The following is a 19,092-nucleotide window of genomic DNA, read 5'->3' on the forward strand; positions in this document are numbered from 1 at the left end:
TGTTACAGCTTAATTACACTCACTGAGCACTTTATTAGGAACATCTATACACCTGCTTATTTGGCTGCAGTGCAATTTATAAAATCATGCAGATACATGTCAGGCGCTTCAGTTAATTTTCACATCAACGATCAGAATAAGGAAAAAAAATTTACTCTGTGATTATGACCGTGGCATGATTGTTGGTGGCAGACAGGCTGGTTTGAGTATTTCTGTAACTGCTGATCTCCTGTTTTTTTTTTTATGCAGAACAGTCTCTAGAGTTTACTCTGGAAAAAAACAAAAAATATCCAGTGAGCAGCAGTTCTGTGGACTGAATTGCCTTGTTGATTAGAGAGGTCAACGGAGAATGGTCAGACTGGTTTGAATTGACAAAGGCAAAGGTAAATCAGATAACGCTCTGTACAATAGTAGTGAGCAGAATGACATCTCAATCGGATGGGCTACAAAATCAGAAGACCACATTGGGCACTTTATTAGGACCATAGTGTTTCTAATAAAGTGCTCAGCTAGTGTATGTACAATATAGCACAGAAAATGCCCATTTTCTCCATTCCATGCCAAGATCTCTTTGAAAATTTTAAGCACTGCTTCATTTGAAAGTAAAATGAACTTTGGTTCATTTTATGGTTTTGGTGCAGATAATAAAATTTAACATTTGAGCTTTTAAACTAGAATGAGGATTGTTGCTGGGTACATTTTCTAGAACAGTTATCAAAAGGTGAAATAAATACTCAATTTATAATAATGGTTGCTGTCCATTGATGTTTAAAGAGTGAAGACCGTTCCAAGCAATAAATCGGAGCATGTGGAGCACAAGTTACAAACCAGTTTGGACTAGACAGAACCTTTAAAGACAAAACAGAGAATAAGGCCTGGGTGTGGGTGTTTGGAGGGGCCAGGGGACCTGTATTGAGTTTTGTTTTAACCTTGGTTCAAAAAAGATTCTGTTTAATGTTTGTTGTTCTTGGCTGCATGAGTTACAAAAATGGGACAAGACACTGGGTTTTTGCGTATCCCAAACACACCACGGTTTCCCATCATTGTATGAGAGAGTTTGAGAACATGCTGTTTGAGCTCTAAAGGAAAAACAAACCACAGAGATGAACTGATTGAAGAGAAGCAACAAGACTTCATCTCTGCTGTGATAAAGAAAGTGACCCAAAACCTGCTGCATCTGTGGAGTAACTTGAGGGATGGTGGACACTGGTCTCTGCTAGGTTCCTTTTTCTCAATGATCAGGCATCACTTAATGAATATAAAGCACAGATGAAAGCATCACATTTTCTATGGTTTTGTTTTTCAATGTTTTTACAGGTTATTTTCAGACAAAAAGAAAATTCCATTCAGTCCTATGACTTTTGATAAACAGCAACCTATAGTTTGAAGATGTTTCTTCAAACTCCTGTCCAGCTGTTCCCTTATGACTCAGTACACTTGACATTGCGTCTCTAAGCTGACGCTATGGGGAGAGTCCTTCTACATGACCTGGTTGAAACCTTTCTACAATAACGGAAATTTAAAAAATGGCTATGGTGTTTAAGCCCCACCCTTTTAGGTGCAAAGCTGTCCGATATAAAAGCGGGAGCGCAAACACCATTACCCACAATTTTCTTCCTTCAAGAGGAGTGGTGGTGGCGTAGTGGGCTAATGCACACAACTGTTGGTCATTGGTTCGAACCCCACAGCCACTACCATTGTGTCCTTGAGCAAGGCACTTAACTCCAGGTTGCTCCGGGGGGATTGTCCCTGTAAGTGCCCTGTAAGTCGCTTTGGATAAAAGCGTCTGCCAAATGCATAACTGTAAATGTCAAGACAGCAATTCATCTCTTGTCTAGAAGCATTCTACTACTTCGCCATTGACATACATGAGTCAGCGGGTGGGATCTTCATTGCAACGAGAAGACTGGATTCCGGCGAACATGACTCGCCGCTTGACGCTTCAGCATCTTGATTCCCCGCAGCGCTTCGACAGGAGTTTTGCATCCTTATAAGCTAATGTGATATTGTGTGTGTGTGTGTGTGTGTGTGTGTGTATATGTATATATATTAGAACTAAAAGAGCCGCTTACATGTTCATGTCTTTTTCAAGATGTCGCCCTCACATGTTCATTATGTGAGGGACAAATCCCGCCATCAGATCAGCATGAAAGCTGCATTCGCTGTCTGGGCCGTGCACACGTAGTAGCAGCTCTGATGGAGACAGACTGCCCTCACTGTGAGGGCATGAGTCTCAAGACGCTTCACTCTCGAATCGCCCTCGCTCTGATGAACGATTCATTCTCCTGTGCCCTCCCACCCGCCTCTTCTGTGACTCCCAAGGGATCACACAAGGAGGCACGGCTGAGGTGGACTTATTGTCGGCACAAGCCCTGCGAGCCCCTCAATCTCCATATACAGCATCTATGCGGATACAATATGTGCATGTCGAGCTTCGGTCCTCTGCTGGAGCACACAACCTCATCACATTCAGCAGCTGAAAGTCACACCCCGTTCATCCTTCCAAATCGTGTCGACTTACATCTGCACTGACTGGAAGAGCCTACTCAGCAGCGGGCCAAGCTGGTTAGGCACTCCGCGCGATGGCCATGCTTCAAGTGTTTCAAGCCAAGCTCCTCAAACAGATGGACGAGCAAGGATATTTTCAAAGGGCTTCGCAACACTATGGACTTAGCACTGTGAGCCATGAAAGTTAAAGCTGGTAAAGCCTTGCACGCCTCAGCGCGAAAATGGCGCAGATGGGAAAAAGCAGCAAAAGCGCTCTTGACGCGCACAGCCCTATGAAGCGGAAGGCAGAGCTCACCATTCCTTCTGAACCTGTCCCAAAGAAGGCTCGATTAGAGACACATGATGCTGTTCCCCTCTTCCCTTGTTCAAAATGTTGTTTCTGTGTCTCACATTCATTCACATGCAATAAAATATGCAAAAAAAAAGTACAGCGCTCATTGCGAATGCGTGAGACGCTCACACTTTTTCAATAAAGAGCTCTCTTCCACTCGCCCACACATTATGTACAACTGCTTCCTTATGGTGTGTGGCACATTATGTCATACAATGCACAAACCAGGTCGCCTTCGGTCCCATTACATGGACTCGTGGTGAGCCCTTACGGCATTTACGAATGTGTGTTAAAAACATTCGAACATGGTTATACGATCCAATTTTCATGACGGCCGCTCCATTTCAATTGCGTTCTGTCTTCCATGGTTCCGTCCGAAGATGCGCCAGTGTTACGAGCCATAATACACAATCTCCTCGCAAAGGACATGATAGAGGTTGTTCCAGTTTTTCAAGTCCACAAAGGGTTTTGCAGCTGCTATTTTCTTGTTGCAAAGATGGGCTCCGGCCAATTTTAGATCTGAGGCATTTGAATTGCGCACTTGCAAAGCACCCGTTCAAAATTATTACTCAGAAGCAGATCTTATCGCACGTCCGCCCATGCAGTTGGTTCCAATCAATAGATCTGAAAGACACCAACTTTCTTGTTCAAATTGTACAACACCACAGGATATTTTTGAGATTCACGTTCAAGGGAATTGTATATTAATTCAAAGTCCTGCCCTCTGGATTGTCCCTGGCTCCTCGCATATTCACAAAGTGCATCGATGTGGCACTCGCCCTCTGAAACTGAGCGGTGTGTGCATTTTGAACTACCTCAATGATTGGCTATTACTGGCCCAATGTCATGATATATTATGCCAGCACAGGGACCTATTGCTCCACCATCTGAACAGCCTAGGCCTCAATGTCATCTGGGCAAAAAGAACCCTCTCCTCCAGCCAACAGATTTCCTTTTTGGACATTAGTCTAGACACTATGAGCGAGCACAAATGCGCATTTCATGAACGAGCATGTTCAGGCCATTCTTCAGTTTCTGTCTCAGTTCAAACTGGGGAGAACACTTCCACTGAAGCTGTTTCAAAAAGCATTGAGGCAGATTAAAGCAAAATCCGCCGTCATTCCATTAGGTCTTTTACACATGAGATCTCTTCAATGCTGGCTCAAGTGTCGTGTGCCATGGCATTCCTGGCCCCAAGTGCACATGCGCATCACTATATCTCGCCGCTGTTTAGCGGCTCTAGCACCTTGGACAGCTCCTGCCTTCTAAGAGCAAGGTGTCATGCTGGGGCAGATTTTCAGTTGGAAAGTGGTGACCGCGGACACTTCCAACACATGGTGTGCGACGGACACTCTGCTTTCGGCACATGGACAGGTGCGAAGAGGCCGTGCCACATCAACCGCCTGGAACAGTTGGCTGTTTTCATAGCCTTGAAGGCTTTTCAGTCTGAAATAGCAAATTATCAAGTTCTTATTTGCTCGGACAACATGGAAGTTGTGGCATACATAAACTGCAAAGGTGGAATTTGTTCCCTGCCAATGATGAGACTGATGCATCGCCTCCTCCTGTGGAGCGAGCTTCATCTTCTCTCCTTGCGGGCAACACATGTCCTAGGCCATCTGACTTATGGTGCAGACCAATTGTCATGCCAAGGATTGATGCAGGGTAAATGGAGACTTCATCCTCAAGCTGTCCTGAGGATATTCGTCAAAGCAGAGATCGATCTATTTGCCTCCATGGAGAATGCCCACTGTCCCCTCTGGTATTCCAAGTCCCAAGCTCCATTAGGAGTGGATGCAATGGCCCACAAATGGCCTGTGAAATGCAAAAATGTGATTCTACCGGTGTGCCTCCTTCACTCTGTTAAATGCAAAGTCAGAGCGGACAAGGAAACGGTTCTATTGGTTGCACCGAAGTGGCCCAGTCAGTCCTGGTTTCCGGAAATGATTGAGATTCTGGATGATCCTCCATGGGAAATACTGCTGAGGAGGGATCTCCTCTCTCAAGTGCAGGGCACAGTCTGGCATCTCCAGCCAAAGCTGTGGAACCTGCATGTGTGGCCCCTGAACGAAGCATGCTAAATTGGTTATGATCACCATTTTGCAGGCTAGAGCGCCATCTACCAGATGCCTTTATGCACTGAAATGGAATGCGTTCACTAATTGGTGCTTTCACACGGCAAAGACCCAGTGAAGTGCCCCATATTGCATTTTTCAAGAGCGATTGGACGCAGGGCTCACTCCGTCAACTATCAAAGTCTATGTGGCAACTATATCTGCATTTCATGCACCTGAAGCCGGCACCTGTATAGGCAAACAAGACTTGATCATAAGTTCCTTAGGGGAGCGAGGCGGTTAAATCCCCCTCGCCGGCTACAGTTACAACTTGGGACCTGTCTTTGGTCCTAAAATTGTTCGTGGGGCCTCCCTTCGAGCCTCTGGTTGAATTGCATGTGCTTTCTCTTAAAACTGCATTACTGCTTTCTCTGGCCTCAGAAAAAACGGGATGGGATTTGCAAGCACTGTCAGTCGACAGTTCATGTATGAAGTTTGGTCCAGATCTTTCAAAAGCCACTGTCAAACCCAGAAAAGGCTACAGTATATGCCTAAAGTTTTAACCACGCCCTGCAGAGCACAGGTGGTTCACCTTCAAGCCTTTTCCCTCCTCCATTTAAATCAGATGAGGAGAAGTCCTTACATTTGTTATGCCCTGTGCGAGCTCTACACACATATGTTGAATGCACCCGCCAGTTCAGACTGTCTGACCAGCTCTTTGTGTGCTATGGAGGATGCATGAAAGGTATATCCATCTCCAAGCAAAGACTTTCTCACTGGATTGTTGACGCGAGTCACAGGGTGAGAATGGCCTAATTAGTGTTAAAGCTCATTCAACTAGAGTCATGGCCTCATCACGGGCATGAGCTTAGTGACGCAATGTCAAGTGTACTGAGTCGTAAGAGAACGTCTCAGGGAACCGAGGTTACATCCATAACTAAGATTGAGGGGAAGGAGACGTTGCGTAAACTGGCAGCACCACAGACCCATAGTTCTTTGAGGTGCGAGCAATGCGCTCTTGTCCCTCAGTCAGGAAATCCTGAGGAATGGTGTTTGCATACCCGCTTTTATTCCGGACAGCTTTGCACTTAAAGGGTGGGGCTTAAACACCACAGCCAATTTTAGGATTGCCGTTATTGTGGAAACCCATCAAAAAGGTTGTATAGACGGATACTCCCCATAGTGTCAGTTTAGTGACGCAAAGTCTCATTCCCCTCGTCTCAGGAAATCAAGGTTATATACGTAACCGAGACATTTACCTCTTTACTTCAAACAGAGATTTTTTGAGAGTTCATCAATGAACTTTAGGTGATGATGAGAGGTTTTTTGAGTTTTTCCTATAATAATGAGAACTTAACTCTGTGTGTGAGATGACTAAAACACCACTTTCACACTACTCTCAATGCAACTTTTAATTAATTCAAGTGACAAAATGACTGTTATATACAACACTGAAATAACACCTACAGTATTTGTCACAATTTTAAAGTATCGATAGCATGTTGTGTGCCAATTTCAAACCACTAAGAAATAGATTAGATTCGTTTCAGTGCCTTTCCATCTCCAGTATAAATATCCCCAAATCATCAGATTTACAAATTTGTCTAAAATTTGTCTTGAATATTAGCCAAATCCTCTGACTTCTCAGATAATCTCACTGACCAGTCAGTCCGAATTTCTATACACAGAGGAGATCTGATTGTTTTCTTCTGTTAATTATAACCAGCCCTCATGGTACCAAGGAACTTAATCGCCCACGCCCTCTCGCCTGTTGAGAAAGAAATTTGAACTCTCACATCTAAAGGCATGACACAGCAGCACCCACATAACTTATCAAATAAAAAGTCACATGCTGTCTCATTCATCTTTAAGCTGAGAAAACACACACAATAAATACAATCTAATTCTTGTGATGGGGGAGGGTAACTTTAAAATGTGTAAATGTGAATACACAGTGAGAGCACATGGGTCTAGTAACAAACGTTAGGCAGCTCACATTTTATTTGTAATAACATTATTTGAAGTATGCCTTGATGGGTAACCTTCAAGTTCAATGAAACCCTTGGTAAGGAAGTTCATAAGTATTTAAAAAAAATTCTTCTCCCCTGCAGATAATACTCCCCAGGTCTTCTGAGAATTATACCTTATAAGCATGTCCCATGTAAATCTGTTTCTATTAAACACAAAAGCTTGTGGATGAAATATAGTTGTTTTGTTTAATTTGAAAACGAAAATCTTTAAAGCCTGCTAGGCACAATTTGGCAAGAAGTTTTAACCCCCTTCATCTGAAAACAGGAAATTAATTGGGATGACTTTGTTGTCTTTTCAAATGTATCTTCACATATTATGAACACAGGAGTTTGGGATTTTAAACAAGAGATTCTGCAAAAGCCCTTTGAGAATTTTCAAGAGCTTGAACAGAGGAGTCAGATATGGTAGGTAATGGCCATTCAGGTCTAGTCACGGATTAATGTCTGAATATTTAAACTGGAAATTACTTGGCTAACAAAACGGCGACACAAAGCTCACATGAAAAAGTTTGCATGCTCTAAGACAGGGTTTCCCAAACAGGGGTTTGCAGGGGTTCCTGAGGGAAATCCAGGGGGCTCGTAATAGAGTAAAAAGGTTGCGTGCTGAAATATTTCCATCATTTAAAAAAAAATTAAAAATCCATAAGAATACAACTGAAACCAAGAGCAGCAATTATCTTTTTAACCATCCTTGTGTCAATAGGTCCTATCCCACTTTAGGAACTAAAGCCGTTTTAGGTACTTTTACTCCAAACTACTAATTTTTGTTGCTTTCTTACATGAGGAACTTTAGTTCCTCTTTGCCGTTTAGAGATTTTGTTTTAGCTCCTACTCTGGGGTAGGTACTATTTTGGAGGAAAGGGACTGTGGGAGGTGCTGCAACCTGTGGTCAAACACATATGATGCACAAAGCAATAAGAAATGCGAAGAGTTGACAGCCTCCATGAGAAAACGAACGTGTACCTGTTAGCCTGCTACTCTAATGCTAATTTTCAAATTCTTTTAACAGAAATAACATAAAACCAACAAAGTGTACACCGAGTATTGCCTGTTTCACATATGTGTGTGTGAAGGGTGAGCAGAGCTGCTGTCTGACTTAAGCGGAAGACAGGCTTTATGTTTTCATCTTGTCTGTGCTGTGTGACTATACTGAAAATAAAGTGATTTCTGGATTGTTCCATGGGATAACGGACATAAATAATAAGATGTTTATCGAGAGTGGATAATTGAAATATATTATAAACTTAACTGTCATGAAATCTAATTTACATGAGAAAAGCAAATGCTTCAGGGACGCAGCACCACAAGCACGGATCACGTGCCCAGTGTAAAGACTGTAACCTGAAGACACATTTTGGGTAAAACGGCCCTAACAAAAGTGTAGCTCCGATCCTGGTGTCCTCCATAGGCTTTGTTGTTGCTACTGAATCGTTTGTGCAAACAATATCCGACGAAAAATGGTCACCATTAAATAACGTCAACTCTAGAATTTGTGCTTGTTTTGAACACCTGTCTCTGCAAATGTTTGTTAAAAAGCATTAATGTCATGTAATGAAGGAAAATATAATCATTGATCGATTTTATTTAATGAAAGTGAATGTTTATCATTAACATAGTTCAGACCTGCAAAATCACATGAGGAAAATTCTTGTGATTTTTAACATGCAAACGAAGCATTCTGGTGCACTCTGACAAGAAAATAAAGGGAAAAGACATGTGCTTCAAGTAAAAAAACACATTTATTGACACCACTTTACTTGAACTTTTTGGCACACCAGCCACAACTTGCTGATCAAAAATGTATTTCTTTATTCCTTCAGTCTTTTGGCCTGCACAGGTCTTTTAAATGCCTGTTTTCGCTGCTTAGTAATGTGCCTCTTTCTTGCAACATTTTCTTCCTCTTCAGCTTCAAGCCTTTTCTCTGCAGCACTTGTAGATGGCTGGCAGTCAAACTCCATCCTCCTCTCTCGGACTTTGAGCAGCTCCTTTTGTCGCTTGGCCTTGTCTCTTGTTCCTGCCGAATTGATGTTGCTGCACAGCCTCCATGTCTACTGCCCCAAACTTAACATCATCCCTACTGAACATCTCTATGGCACTCTGTTATCTGTACTGCAAAGTGTATTTCACAGTCTTGATGGCACTAAATATAGTGATGTTCATGGTGGTGCTTCTGGGGTCTATGATGTCGTCCATCAGGTTGAAAGACGATTCCACCAAGGGACCATGGAAGATTGACATGGCAGCTTTTACAGCTTGGCACAGACCTGGATATTTTCCTGTTTCAAAGATAGAGTCAACACCAGGGTCTGGTCCTCACTGTATTGAAGAATATCCTGGTGAGTGGCAGCATCAGGAGGCAGCATGTGACTCATCATTTGTGTGAGCTTCTTCAGTTCAAACCCAGTCTGAGAGTGCCCTCTCAAAACTGGATCCATGGCAGACAAACACTGCAGGGTCTTGCTCTGCAAAGGCAGCTTTTTCTTCAGGTATTTGGCACATGTAGTGTATTAAATATTAAACACCTAAATTGTTGTTTCACGACTTTGAAACATAAAACTGAAGACAAAATGCATGACTTTTACATATCTAAATTGAATACAATAGCAAACAACACTGATCATGTTAACACTTAACCATGGTCAACACTCATTAAAACACAATGGGTCTTGTTTCATTACATGTTTGTTTTTTATTTCTCTTGGAACTTTTGACAAAGACAGACGCTAAAATCAGATAGAAATATGGATGCAGTGGGAGTTAGCCTTAAACTCAGCAAAAGTATTCTGATTCATTCTGAACTGACTTTGTAATACACTGAAGTTAGCTTGTGTGCTAACAAGCTTACCAACAGGTTGGGAAAGGTTTGATGGGGTAAAGTTAAGAAAAATGTATCACGATACAATTACTTGATTTACTTACCGACAAAGTAACTTGATTTGCCAAGTTAACGATACTGTAGCAACTAGTTACCTAAGGTTAAGTTAGTTAAAACTTACCTCAGAATACTGTGAAAAAACTGCGAAAAGTTGTCTTGATCCATGGAAAAAAAGACAATGACTTTATCTTGATTCTGATTGGCCAAGAGTCGAGGTGCCGCACCAAAGGTTTTATTGAGAAAAAGGTTGGGACAGCTCTAGATATGTCAATGGTCTCACTCCAGTCTAAGGGAAATTAGCCGAATTCCGATTCTTGTGAGGTTTATTGCACTTGCCATTTCAATTCTATTTAACAAATAAATGACATATTTTGATTCAAAATTGAGAATTTTGCCGAAAAGTTACGAGTTTGCAGGCATGATAGTTGTACCTCTATCTGGGTGCCAACATGTTTGTGTGACATCACACACCTGCATCTTGGCAAAATCGGAGCTGAAGATTTCTGCAGGAGTTTCCATGTTGGAAGTCTGACATCAAGTGGCATTTCATTGTACTTTTCCTAGTAGGGAGTTGGAAATGTCCGCTTTCCGATTCGAATGGAATGCAGCTTTAAAGTCCCTGTGATGTGCCTTGACGAGCGCAATTTGATTTTGCGTTTTTACTATTTCCTAATCAAACAGGAAGTGGAGGCGGGACATGCCGAACGACTTGTCCCACAAACCTATTGGCTATAAAAAAAAATAGCCAATAGGTAAAACCTACACACACACACACGCACGCACGCACGCACGCACGCACGCACGCACACACATACACACACACACACACACACACACACACACACCCCTTTCGACAGGGCATGCTCTCATTATAGAAAGTATTTGATTGGACAAGGTTTCTCAACCTCTATGTGATGTCATGGATGTTCCTGAGTCTTATTAGCCGGAAGAGAGAGACAGAATATTTTAAATGCTGAAAACGAATTTGCCAATGTTTCAAAGTACTCTAGCTTATAGACCTTAAAGCTGATAGATTTGGACTCAAAGCACCAAAACATTTTAAAAGTGTCGTTAAGGTGGCCAGCTACTATTTCCTTGCACGGCAACCGAAATTCTTAAAATACAATTTATAATTTTCAAAAAAAATGTACATGTAATGTTTCAGTTTTCTAAAAATATTTCTAGACCCAGGTTATAATGGTACAGAACTGGCTTTGTTACTTCTAGGAAAAGTCATTTTTATTAATGAATTATTAAAAAAATGTATTTGGGTTTGATTATAACAAGATATACAAATGTACATACATGCATGGAAAGACACATACATACATGGAAGGATACGCTTATAAAATTATCAGGGAAATTAAAACAGAAATGAAAGTTTTTTGTTGTAACATCTACTACTGTGACAGATATTGGTTATATGTAGTGCAATCTCTTGATTGAGATAGAAATGCCAATGTTGAATTAAATGAAATAAAATGTATAAATATTATAAGAGAAGAACAATAGATGTAATAAAAGTTTATTAAAATATATGAATAATAAGAAAAATTAAGTGCAAAAATGCTAAATGTATTCTATTTGAGAGGTTAATGCTACTTAAATTATCATGCACCTCAAAAATATATTTTTCAGAGTTCAGCTGACAAAAAATTGGGAACCCCTGCTCTAAAAAAACATAAATTACCACTTTACAATAAGATTCTGTACAGAATAATTTGGTATCATGAACTAACAGTGAACAGTAATTTTACAGTATCAATATTGGTTAATGTTAATTTATAAATATACTATTTGTTCATGGTTTGTTCATAACGATCATATACAACTTCAAATGTAAAAATAATTAGTGCTGGGTATTTTATAATCAAATTGGGAAATACAGATTTCCCAATTGATTCAAATTCCAATTCACAATCTCTCAATTAGATTAGATTCTAATATGATTTGATTAGATTGCAATTAATTTGGTTATATTTCAGTTAAAATGTCCATTTGCTTACATTGGAAAGAAATTCATTCTCAGCTAATGCTTAAACAGGGAACCATCTAACTTGGCACATTATGAAAATATGAATCTTATATTAAAGGAATTGTTTAATCAAATGTGAAATTGATTTTAATCAAAAATGAAAATTTGCTCATCATTTACACACCCTCATGCCATCCCAGATGAGTATGACTTTCTTTCTTCAGCAGAACACAAATTAAGATTTTTATGTCATCGACCCTGTTTCTCACCCACACCTATCATTTGGCTCCAGAAGTCATGGATTTAACCACTGGAGTCATATGGATTACTTTTAAGCTGCCTTTATGTGCTTTTTTTTAGCTTCAAAGATCTGGCCACCATTCACTTGCATTGTGTGGAAATACAGAGCTTAAAAATTCTTCTAAAAATTTTGTTTGTGTTCAGCAAAAGAAATAGTCACACATTTTGGATGGCATGAGGGTGAGTAAATGATGAGAGAAGTTTGAGAGAATGGGTGAACTATCCCTTTGATTCAAAATTAACAACAGGCCCCAACTATGCAGTTCACTTGCTATTTTTTATGTTTTCTTGCTATATTAACAAATATAATAATCAAAACAACCAAAACTGTACTAAACTTTAAAGATAGATCTTGGGACTTTATGAAACATTATTGGGATCATTAAAATTTATATTGCGATTAATCAGAAAATCACTATTTTCAACCAGCCCTTTTAATATGTACAGTATAGTGTAGATGCTAAAATAAACATTAACCAAGAATACAATACTGTAAAAATATTGTTCATTTTTAGTTCATATTAACTATTACATTAAAGGTATATTCCGGGATCCATACAGTTAAGCTCAATCAGCAGCATTTGTGGCATAATACTGATTACCACACAAATTTATTTAGACTCGCCCCGCCTTTTCTTTAAAAAAAAGTTACAATGAGGCACCAACCATGGATGTGAATGTAGTCAATTTTTGGAGGGTTTAAAGACAGAAATGTGAAGCTTATAATTTTAGAAAAGTACTTGCATTAAGTCTTCTGTTAAAACTTGTGTATTAATTGAGCTGTAAAGCTGTTTAATTGTTTTGTCAATTTTTAGGTATTTGTTAACGTCGTGGCAACAAAGTTGTAAAATGGGCTATAACTTCACACAGAAAAGGTAAGCGATTTTAGCACACTAGAATCATGTCTTGTGACTATACTTTTGAAACGGAGAATATTTTAACGTTCAATAAAGTGGCCCCCATTCACTTCCACAGTAACCCATATTTTTTTTTTTTAAGAAAAGGAGGATTAGTCGAAATTATTTGTTTATGATAATAAAAATTATGCCACACATGCTTTCGATCGAGCTTAACCTGTACTAAAAACTGAATAATCATTTAACGTGTAAAGCATTACTGTAAAGATTGTTGCTAAACTAACGAGACTTGTGAAACCTGCTGGACCACAATGTAATTGAGACTCTAGAGGGCACCAAAACTGGATCCGATTTAATATCACGCTCAGAAGGAGGAAAGAGGCAGGCCGAAAGATGCTTTTGTGAGTCTGTAGACATTGACATGCTTCATTAACCACGTTTCTCCGAGACAGTGCGGACTCCACGGTACAACCACGTGAAGAAAACCTTGCGCTGTCTCGAAGAGCTGTCGTGCTCTACAAAGGGTCGTTTTCACATTTAATACAGCATAGCGAAGCGTCTTGCTTCGTTTGACAAGAAGTAGCAATGTCAGGGTTGAAGAAACGGAGTTCCAATACTTCCGCGGATCGGGATGAAGACGACAAGCAGGAGACGGAGAAGATGCTCTCCAGCAGAGGTGGAAACGGCAACATGAGCCGACCAGGAGACGGCACACCAGGAAGCCCAACCGCAGGCATCAGTCCTGCGGATGGAGAAGAAGAGACAGTCGAGCTGAAAAGAACTATTACTCTCGTAAACGGCGTGGCCATCATTGTAGGCACCATTATCGGCTCTGGCATCTTCGTAACCCCAACCGGAGTGGTGAAGGAAGCCGGTTCGGTCGGGCTGTCGCTGGTCGTGTGGGCTGTATGTGGCGTCTTCTCCACTATAGGCGCCCTGTGTTACGCCGAACTGGGGACCACCATCACCAAGTCGGGGGGTGACTACGCCTACATCCTTGAGGTTTATGGCTCCCTACCTGCGTTTCTGAAGCTGTGGATAGAGCTTCTCATCATCAGGCCGTCGTCGCAGTATATTGTGGCATATGTTTTCGCTACCTACCTCCTCAAGCCCATATTTCCCGACTGCCCGGTCCCTGAAACAGGAGCTAAACTGGTCGCCTGCCTCTGCATCCGTAAGTATAACCTGTAACCTACCTTATTAGGTCAAACAAAAGTTAGTTTGACCTATTAGTAACGCTCAACACCATAAATAAGCAGTGTGAATGAGGGTTTAAGTGAGACTCGTTTTAAATCTCCACGGTATTTGACGTTTCCGTTGCGACGGTTGTAATTTCCCCTCGACTGTCATTCCACGTGCCTCTCGCCCGCCTCATCCTTTTAGAGTATTTTTAATCTCCACACATACTCGCCGTAAGCATATTTCTCTCGTAATTCGTCTAAATGTAAAGATAAACTACTTTTGTGAGAGATAATGTGTTGTTACAAATATCTACACAGTGTTTCTATACAGAAACATCGTGTGTACGTCGTGTTGAAAGAGTGCTGTAAATTTCATCATTTGCGCGGATGAATGATGTAGGGAGGAATGGACATGCGCTGTACAACACCATGGCGGGCTTTCTGCTAATCACGTTGTTGTATATATTCAAATCATTTCAGATGTTGTAATACGAATTTTCACAACAATATTAATCATACTAATATTCTAAAAACTATAGTGCGTTGAGATGCAAATTTGTGGAAATAAACAAGATAAAAATATCTTATTTTAAATAACAAAATCAATGTGTAATACCTTCCTAAGAAACTGCACTTAAATATTCATATGCAAAAAACAGGACCTGTCTAAACTAATATTATTAACTGCAAATGATCAGGCTACTAATTGTATTCTTATTATAGTTAATTGTATACCATAAATTGTCTATGTAACCTGTTGTGAGAGTAAAGATGAACGCAACCCTGCAGGACTGCAGTCAGATCTTTGACATGCATGCTGTGCTCATAGCAATATGGTGAGGCTGGGTGGAATTTGCCATGGCAGCCATTTGAGCAATGCAGTCCCCCCACAAGTTTAAACCAGTTAGGATTAGCAGAATTAGCTCAAGCCCTAATTACCAGTCGGCCAACAAATTAAAACCCATATTTCTCTCTTTGTTTCCTTTCTTTTTCCACTACACCACTTTCTCTCTCTCCCTTCGATCTTTCCAAATTAAGAGCGGATGAATGCTTGATTGGGGTACAGGAATGTGTATTTGTTATTGTGGGTGAGCAAATGAATTGCACTGGCTATCCGCTGTAATTTCACCCTGTAAGTGGCTTGTCTAATCCTTGCATAAGAACCCACATGACGAGACAGAGAGAGGTAAAGAAGACTACGACCGTAGGCTTTAGCTGAGCAATAACAGGTTATGGGTGTTACATACTTAGTGCAAACACTGAGTGTTCAACCTAGATGCTTAATTTTATAGCCAAATTCCTTGAGTTGCTCTTCACAGACTGGATTTGGAGCTGTTGGCATAGCAGATGGCCATTGTTCCAGTGACCCATTTTCTCATGTGTATTGAGGTTATGATTGAAAAAAGGGACTCCAGGATTGGTTTGATGCATTAATGTAAGCTACTCATGGGAGAGGCCCCCTGAATGGTACCGTGTTCTTGCCATAGGGGAGTTAAGGGAGTAACCTCTGTCTGATGATCCCTAGTTTATTAAGAACACTAGTTGCAATGCCATAGTAATACACCAGTGTGTGTTTGTAAATGTTCTTGTATGAGGGTACCAATGTCTTACTGTCCTACTCGATACAGACCCCCTTTTGTATCTTAGGGTCATTGGGTGCTGGGCTTGCCTCTCAGTTTGGTGCAAGCTAATGCTGCTTTAAAGTGTGCGTTAGTTAATCATGTTTATAGGAAGCTTGCAGGCAGGGAGTGGAAGTGGTAGCAGATCCGTTTTTTTTATTTCCTCAACAATCTATTTATTTGTTCTCCGAACTGTTACACCTGTATTGCAAGGTATGGCAATCACCTAAAAAAGGTTGCAGTTGGTTACTTTATTTTTCTTAATAGCTTTGAAGCAGAATTAAACAAACAAAACAGCACAGTAATTAAAAAAGTAGGGCACATTCAAATGAGCAATGTGATTCAGGTTTAAGAGCCTCAGATCCACCATTAAATAATATCAAAACTCATCTTATAGATAGTATATTCTATTTCTAGTCACTGAAACTTGCATGAAGTGCTGATAGTCTAAAAAAAAAAATATGTCTTTAAGTCCATTAAAATCTGATGTTTAGAGTACAAATTTGGCAGCCATACCATTTCCTTTTAAACTTTCGTAGTACTCTAGAACATGCTGCCACACGTTGGCAGCAAAATGTAGACAGCACTTTGAGGATGAAGTCTGCTTAGTTTAAATTCTACTGTAAGTATTTAGGTTAAATCCTCTGGGCCTCTGTTGTGAAAGACTAAAAATAACAAATTATCTCTCTCTCTCTTTTTCTCCCTACCCCTCTTTCTCCATTTCTCCCCATAGTGTTGTTGACTGCTATCAACTGCTACAGCGTGAAGGCCGCCACAAGGGTCCAAGATGCCTTCGCTGCTGCTAAGCTACTGGCCCTGGTCCTCATCATTATTATTGGCTTTGTGAAGATCGGCAAAGGTGAGTAACACATAAACACATTTCCTACATGTATGACAACAATCAATCAGTTATCTAAACAAGGGAAGCGCTTACAATCATTTTCCACATTCAGTGCAAGATAAGCTCAAGCTCAATTGACAGCATTTGTGGCATAATGTTAGTAACAACAAAAAAGTATTTCGACTCATCCCTTGTTTATTTAAAAGAAAATCATGGTTACAGTAAGGCACTTTTATTTATTTTATTATTTATTTATTTGTTCTGCACGGATATCACAAGGATACAGTACAAGGAGGGGAACGAAACCCACTTGGGTTTATACAGAGTTCCACTCCACTTACATGAATAAAAAACAAAACAAAAAAAACAAAATAAAGGCACACAGACAAATAAGTTGAACAATAAAAAGGGGAAAAACATATTTTCAAAAACCTAATTATCCTTTTAACTTAAAAATTACAGATGTCAAAGGGTGATGTTAAAGGAGGATCAAAAGTGAAGAGCAGCATATGAAATATACTATAGAAAACTATAACCAAATTCTATCATATTAAAATCAAAAGGTCTTTCAACTGCCTTTTAAAGACAAACAAGGAAGACATAGATCTTAGGGACAAACTTAACTTACTCCATAATTGAGGACCCCTAAAGCTGAGGTCAGTTTTATAGCCTGAAGTTCTAGAGAACGGTAAGACAAGATTTATTTCACTATGCCTTGTTTGATGGACATGAGTATCAGAAATAAAAGTAAAAAAGTGTTGTAATGTTGGTGGAAGGTCTTCTCTCTTGTAAATAAACTTATGAATAAATATGCATGATAAATAAACATTGACTTTCTCAATTGGTAAAATCTTGAATCTAAGAAATAGCGGTGCCGAAGGAGCATATTTAGACGAGTATGAAATCATCCGCAAGAACTTCTTTTGAATTTTAGAAATTTTTTCAAGATAAGTGGGAAAAGTAGCACCCCAGACAATATTGCAATAATTCATAAAGGGGAATAAAAAGCTATAATAAAGCGTTAAATGAGCAGATGAGTGAATTGAAGGTAAAACAATTCTTAGAATATTTAACATTTTAGAGGATCTTGTACAAACTAGATCAACATGTTTAGACCAGGTTAAACCCTCATCAATCAGGACACCGAGAAATTTTGTTGAAGCCACTTGGATAACTGGAGCTCCATCAATTTCTATACAAGCATATTCTCTGGGATAGAATTTATTAATATTGTGAAAAATCATAAAGTTACATTTTTTGACATTTAGCGTTAGCTTGTTAGTGCGAAACCAATTTGATAATATTTTTAACTCGTCATTAACATGATGTATCAAGGTGACAAAATCCTTGTGCACTGCAATGAGATTGGTGTCATCAGCAAATAATATGGGTAAGAAATGTTTACAACAAAGGAATAAATCATTAATATAAATTAGAATCAATAAAGGACCCAAAATAGAACCCTGAGGAACCCACAATGAAATTTTAGAAGTTTTAGAAAAGAAACCATTAAAATAAACAAATTGTTCTCTATTAATAAAGTAATTGCGGAACCAAACTAAGGCAGTACCCTCCACACCATATCTATTAAGCTTTGAAATCAAAATATCATGTGAAACAGTATCAAAAGCCTTACTTAAATCAAGAAAAACACCGAGAGCAAATTTTTTTTGTCAAGGGCATTTGATATATAATTTACAAGTTGTATTAATGCATGTTCAGTTGAATATTTTTTCCGAAACCCATATTGGTGTTTATATATTATGTTATTAACAATTAAATGTTTATTTAATCGTTCATAGACGAGTTTCTCAAATATTTTAGAGATACAGGGCAGAATGGATATAGGGCGATAATTGCTAAACACCTTTGTATCACCTGATTTAAAAATGGGAATAACTTTTGCAATTTTAATAGTTTGGGGTATAATTCCAGATTGAAATGATAAAGAGATAACATAAGTAAGAGGTTGAATAATATAATCAGTGGTCTCCTTGAGGAGGATACTCTTAATACCATCGTGGCCAGGGACTGAGTTTTTTAAAGAAAAAATAATATCACGGCCCTCCTGCGTAGTTGGGTGATCAAGATTAGAGAGGGAGCTGCACGCCCATTTATTTGGCTGCATGGATCAATATCAGTCTTCTGGATATTGTGAGCTAAATCAGAACCAATTTTGGTAAAAAATTATTAAAGCCATCAGCTATATCAATGGGATCTGATAGACACCTATCATAGTCCCTCATCTCTGTAGGTGCAGATGCAGCCTTCCTATTATGACACAATACCTGATTTATAATATTCCAGGTTGATTTAATATCATTGGAGACACGATTAAACTGGTCAGCGTAAAACTTTTTTTTAGTCGCCTTAATTAATCTTGTAAATTGGTTCCTATATTTTTTGTATGTTTCTAGGTTATGAGGAGTGGGCTTGGTGACAGACTTGCGATACAACCGATTTTTCTTTCTAGATAGTTTCCTCAATTCACCGGTAAACCAGGGTTTATCTCTAACTACTT

At 39.5% G+C, this 19,092-nt stretch overlaps 1 protein-coding gene across 1 annotated transcript in view; it reads left to right on the top strand.

The window, feature by feature from the left end:
• The first annotated feature begins 13,257 nt into the window (after nucleotides 1-13,257).
• LOC127638365 (large neutral amino acids transporter small subunit 1-like) overlaps nucleotides 13,258-19,092 on the top strand; it is a 36,999-nt gene continuing 31,164 nt past the window's right edge. Inside the window, exons 1-2 of the mRNA XM_052119854.1 lie at nucleotides 13,258-14,104; nucleotides 16,464-16,589. Coding sequence (XP_051975814.1) covers nucleotides 13,516-14,104; nucleotides 16,464-16,589 — 715 coding nt within the window. The 5' untranslated portion in view covers nucleotides 13,258-13,515. The remainder of the gene's footprint in view (nucleotides 14,105-16,463; nucleotides 16,590-19,092) is intronic.

Source organism: Xyrauchen texanus, chromosome 46, assembly GCF_025860055.1.
Source record: "Xyrauchen texanus isolate HMW12.3.18 chromosome 46, RBS_HiC_50CHRs, whole genome shotgun sequence".
Lineage (NCBI taxonomy): Eukaryota > Metazoa > Chordata > Actinopteri > Cypriniformes > Catostomidae > Xyrauchen > Xyrauchen texanus.